The sequence below is a fragment of the Pinus tabuliformis genome, chromosome 1_2 (genome assembly GCF_031772625.1).
Source record: "Pinus tabuliformis cultivar Carrire ecotype Pingquan chromosome 1_2, CPIR1, whole genome shotgun sequence".
NCBI classification, from domain to species: domain Eukaryota; kingdom Viridiplantae; phylum Streptophyta; class Pinopsida; order Pinales; family Pinaceae; genus Pinus; species Pinus tabuliformis.
In genome coordinates this window covers 1009495214-1009501213 of record NC_142298.1, presented here as the reverse complement: position 1 = coordinate 1009501213, position 6000 = coordinate 1009495214, and the positions used below count along the sequence as shown (strand labels likewise).

The 6000-nt window shown below is 35.0% G+C and overlaps 2 protein-coding genes across 2 annotated transcripts; both read right to left on the bottom strand.

The window, feature by feature from the left end:
- Nucleotides 1-1001: 1001 nt before the first annotated feature.
- LOC149209519 (uncharacterized) lies at nt 1002-1510 on the bottom strand. The gene has a single exon (XM_089394276.1). It carries the CDS (start codon nt 1508-1510, stop codon nt 1166-1168), a length of 345 nt encoding a protein of 114 aa, XP_089250402.1. The 3' UTR covers nt 1002-1165.
- Nucleotides 1002-4534, bottom strand: LOC149209518 (uncharacterized). The gene is made up of 3 exons (XM_089394274.1): nt 3402-4534; nt 2956-3303; nt 1002-2800 (listed from the first exon to the last, which is right to left on the bottom strand). Exons 1-3 carry the CDS (start codon nt 3672-3674, stop codon nt 1838-1840), a joined length of 1584 nt encoding a protein of 527 aa, XP_089250400.1. The 5' UTR covers nt 3675-4534; the 3' UTR covers nt 1002-1837.
- Nucleotides 4535-6000: the final 1466 nt, after the last annotated feature.

Here is a 6000-nt window from a genome sequence, read left to right as displayed (position 1 = left end):
TATAAAGGAAGATTATATACTCAAAAAGCTAATTCATTTTTTTACATTTCATATTTTTAGACTATATTTGAATTCATTGTGAAACGCCTCAAATCATTCCCACAAATTAAGAAATTGTTTGTTTTTCTATGTTTGCATTGCCACTAACTTGTCATGAGAAACCACCATTAACTTGCACTTACACTTTCCTAATACTTCTTATATATCTATGTAATAATACCCATAAAAAATTATAATATACTATTTGTATCATTTTCCCAATAATTTATTTTAAAATTATGAAAAACCTCAAAAAAAATCATTATATACTATAGTAATTTATTACTTAAATTTTATTTTTTGAATGTTTTTCTTAATTTATTAATTTTTAAATACTTAAAATTAAATACAATTTTTAATTTTAATTTCAAATTTTAAAAATATAATCAATATGTAAACTTATTTTTAATTTTTTAAAAATATTCTTAAATTTTACATATAAGAAGAAAATTTGTAAATTATAACATATTTTTTAATTTTTTAGAGATATTTGTAAACTTTACGTAAAAGAAAAAAAAAATTTGGTATCTGCAAAGCTTTGCACAAACGGAAAAACCTTTATTATTATGAGTCATCGTAACCAAAAAGTCATAGTAACAAAAAAGACAATGAGAATATAAACCTTGTACTTTTTCAAATAGAAAGCCAAAATAGTTTATATTCCCTTCTCAATCTATATTTTGTAATATTTTTAATATCACCAAATTGTACTGTTAGAAAGCGCATTGGGTTTAAAATCATTATTTATAATTTTGTTTTGTGAGGGAAAAAGAATATTTTTAATGATATAACAAACTTAAAAAATAATTTGAATGGATTAAAAAAAAATCATAATATTTAAAACATAAAAATGTTGAGTGTTATAATGATGAAATTTTTAAATTCCAAAATATAAGATTAATAATATCAACGGTTTGAATATAAAAAGTAATTATCACAATAAATAAATAAAAATAATATTATCTCCAGATAAAATATTTTATTTATTTATTTATTAATAATCATAACACAAAACTAAACCTCTGACAACTACATTCCTTAAGAAGACGAAGAAATATGCAAAACATTCTAACGCTTCAGCGCCTTCACAATTATATCGGAAGGTCGACCCCATTCCTTGGCGGAGTTACTCCCCATAATCATAGTCGAACTCCGACCCGATTCTTTGGCGGAGTTGCTCCACCACTCCCGCATCCCACTGCAGTTTTGGACATTCTCTGGCCTTAAGCCACCGCAACGACATACAATGTTGGATACCTTCCAACTCTTCTAACTCCGAACACCTATTAACGTTTAGCCGGTAGAGCTTTGTCAGCTGCCCCAAACCCCGTATCCTCTTCAACTTCACACATCCACATGCCTTCAAAACCACTAAAGATACCAATGTTTCCAAACATGGCAACTCCTCCAATCCTATGCAGTCACTAATTTCCAGACTATGAAGTTTTGCAAGACCATAAATGTTATCCATTTTCCTCAAACTATGACAACCATACAAAAGCAAATGTGTGAGTGTATTTGGCAATGTTCCAACCTCCACCAGACTATTACAGAAGCCTATGATAAGTTCTCGAAGGTTGAAGCAAACACCTTCAGCAAATGATACCTCTGATATCCCTGTTCCACTGAGATATAACCGTTCGAGCCGCGGAAGTATGCAGTGGTCAATGGAAGACTCCAAATCACTCAATGGAAGAAACGGCAGCTCTCGTATCAACGGACAACCTGATATCTACAACTCAGTCAACTGAGCCAACCGTCCAAGGGAAGCGGGCAAACTTTTCAACTCCCTGCAGCTCTATATTCTCAATTCCTTCAAGTTCCTCAAGTCACCCAGCGAAGCCGGCAAACATTTCAATTCTTTGCAGTCATAAAGTAACAATTTCTTCAAGCTCTTTAAGGAACATAGTGAAGGCGGCAGCGCTTCCAGCAAAGCGCCTACTTCCAGAACCTCCAAATCATGTAGCTCTCCAATTGCACTCGGCAATTCTTTTAAATTTGTATCTGTCAAATATAACTCTCGAAGTGAAACCTGATGTAGCACTTGAGGAGGGAGTACTTCAACTTTCCTACAGCCACTGAGATTTATGTACAAAAGCGTGCTTACATTTCCTAGTGTTTCGCTTGACATGATCAAATTAATGCAATTACCTAAATCAAGATGCTGGAGTTTATTTAATTTGCAAAAGGAATCTGGCAGCCTCTCCAAAGCGGAGCAATGAGTCAGGTTGATGTGGTGGAGGTTGGCTAAATTACCCAAGGAATCTGGCAGCCTCTCCAAAGCGGAGCAATGATGCAGGTGGATGTGGTGGAGGTTGGCTAAATTACCCAAGGAATCTGGTAACCTCTTCAAAGCGCTGCACAGAGACAAGCTGATCTGTCGGAGGTTGGTTAACTCACCAAAGCGCTCAGGCAGTGACTTCATTGCGCTGCACCGAGACAAGCTGATCTGTCGGAGGTTGGTTAACTCACCAAAGCGCTCAGGCAGTGACTCCATTGCGCTGCACTTAGAGAAGCTGATCTGTCGGAGGTTGGTTAACTCACCAAAGCGCTCCGGCAGTGACTTCATTTCTGAGAAGCCTTCTAACTCCAAGGCCTTTAACGACTGCAGAAAGCAAAATTCTTCTGGCAATTGTGTGACATTGACCTTCCCGAGATAACCACGAATAACGATCCTTTCTAGCTGCGTCAGCTTCCCTATAGACTTTGGAATGTTTGAGAGGGGAGCTTCAATCTCCAACTCTCGCAACTGTAAAGGTGCCTGCAAAATAAATGAATTATCAACTTTCAACTCTAAGAAGAAATATAAATGAATTATTATTCTGATCGAAAGATGAAATATATGTGACACACTGGTACAATTACAATATCGATAGCTAATAAACACAATCTATAATTCAACAAATCCTAATTTACCTGTGATTCCTTTTTCCACAATGTTTTTAATTTACGCCCTTCCACTTGTAGAACCCTTAAGTTCTTCAAGTACGAAATGGACGAATGCAGCGAAGAGTAGGGACAGCTGTCCCAGCGCAGCCATACGAGATTTGGAAACTGCACCTTTGTCAAAATGCGTTTCACAAGAACACCTCCAGTATGAAGAAGTTGCAAATTCCTCATACAAATACCACTGCCATGAAAAGGATACTGCTTATTGCAAAGCTTCATAAAACAGTGCCAAAACAGTTCGCTACTTCTTTGGCACCGAGGCATTACTGAGCTGTAATAATCAGTCGATCTAATTCCGCGCACTTCGTTTATTACCTGTTCAGTACGAAAAACGATGAAGAATTTAAAAATTCTACACTGATTTCTGTAGAATAATTTTAATTTTCTACAATTTAGAAAGATTCAGTACTTACGGACGATTGTTGCAAGAGATCATCAATATTTTCTGTAGAACGCCAGAGACGACGTGGCAATGAAGCGTCGGCAATCTCTCTTCCCATGTCTCGCAGGTGATCGTGCATTCTTATTTTGTTTGCACTATTCACCTCTACGAGGCATTTGTTCTCTAGATTTCGAAATCCCCACAAACCGTTACCACCTGATCCATCGCATATTCTGATGACCCTATCCCTGTCTTCTCCTATGAAAAAGCAGGCAATATCTAAGAATATCTGCCGGTCCTCCATATCCAGTGCGTCGTAACTGATTTGAAGCCTTTGCTTTATCTCCTCCGGAAGTATGCGTTGAAGTTTATCCAGTTGGGCTTCCCAGTAAGATGTATCTTCTCCATTGAGAAGTGCCCCAAACACCTTTAAGGATAAAGGCAATCCACCACAGGCTTCTGTGAACTTTTTTGCCAAAGATTCAAACCCTGGGAGTGGATGTGGCTGATTGAAGGAATACAAACAGAAGAGTTCAAGAGAATATTGTGGAGGAAGGCCAGTTAGGTTATATATTGATGACTCTTCGACTCCTGACCTTCTGAGAACATCTTTGCTCCTAGATGTAATCAGTATTAAGCTATCGGAGTGGAGTACAGTTTGATCAGGCAAAAGTTCATCAACCTGATCCACCTTATCTACATCATCTAAAATTACTAAGATGTTAGGAGATGAAATATGCTTTTTTAGAATCGTTTTTCCTTCATGGACACTGTTTATTATTGGCTTATCCAGTCCAGTCAAGCTCTTCAGAAGTTCTCTCTGCAACAAATGTAAAGTGCCTTTATCTGCATTATCTCTGACATCAGCTAAAAAGCAGCATCTACTGTAATCGGAACTCTTCCTATTAAAGAGTTCTTTTGCCAACGTGGTCTTTCCTACACCACCTAACCCCACGATCCCCAAGATCTGAGGTTTTCCTGCATGCTGTCGCGGCAAAATGACTGTATTTTCGAAATCAATTACCTTGTCATCCAAACCTGTTGGATATTTAGCAACGTTCAAAACTGGTTTTTTCACCCTTTTTAACACTTCTTCAACCACATTATCTACCAGCTCTCCCTCATCGCTGGTTATTCACAAGAAAACAGAAAGGAAAGAGAACTAATGAGAAAAGAAAATCTATACATATATCCCGTAACATAAAATAAAGTCTCTACAGCGTGCATCATGTAACATAAAACAATACAATAAGCAGACGAGTGTTTTAAGTTCTCACCTAAACTCTCGACCTAACTCTCGACCTATTCTCTTTTAACCATACAAGTCATTCCACTTCATCCGCATACGGATCTGTTTACACTGTATGGATCTGGGTGTTGATGGGTACGGTGACAGAACTTTCCCATTCTGCATTTATTGGTAACTCGCCGAGAGCGTGACAGCGAAGCTCTACCTTGAAATCCGCTACATACAAGCTCAGCTGGTAAACTCTTGGCGGTACAGCAGAATTAATATTTGCAGTAGTGGTACTTTGTTCTCGGGATCCCTGATCAAATCGACGGAGGGAACTCTCTCGCTTCCATCGAACGGTTAGATTCACTCCGGGTGACCTTTCAATCTGGCGCTCACGGTTTTTGCTCTCATTCGATGCAATAGGGTTCGGCCTTCCAAAGGGTTCCTCCGGTTCACAGGTTGCAGACCAGAGGTTCGTCCTGTTCCATCTTACAGGGGCGAGCCTAACGTCTTCCACCTTACAGATTTCAGGAGCCTTTTCTAGCAGGTCATGTATTTCTTACCTAATTCACCTGGTTAAATAGATGGAAATTCAAAACATAAGAAAAAATCAAAATAACTTTTGTAAATTATTTAAATACTTCTAATTGCTCTCATTTTAAAAAATCAAAACAATAATAATGTGGATTGAAAAATATAATACACTTACTACTTTAATTTAATTTATTTAATTATTTTAGATTAAAAATTATAATAAATATATTAAATTAAGCAACATTATAAATAAATTATTTTAATAATCTTTATACTATCTAAAAATTTAAAGACTCTTCAATTTACATATTAATTAGAAATTCACTTTGCAAATTAATTAGAAATGTCATATTTAAATTTAAGTTATTTTATGTTGTAAAGATATGAAATATCTATCTTTATAAAACCAAGATACCAAACTAAGAAAAACACTATATGATATTGAATTGTTAGGGAATATATATTTATTTACTTAAATAATTTCTCAAATAAATATTTTACATACTTTATCATAAATACAAAAATAAATGTATTAACAAATACTTTTAAATTTTGGCATATATTATTTTAAAATGTCAAATTTTTATTAATAAATTAGTCAATGCAAGTCATTCAAACAAATTGATCATTAGTAGTGAGTATTATTGCTTAGTTTAAATAACAATAAATATAATTAAAATATTAATAGTTTTGTTATTAAAATTCTTTTAAAAATCATGATGACACAAATCATTATTATTACCCTGCTGTGGCAAAGAATAATAATAATATCTTTTTCCATTATTATATCATTATAATATTTTAAGCTATATTTTAACCAACTTCTCTATATTAATATTTCATTTTAATTTTTGTAATATCA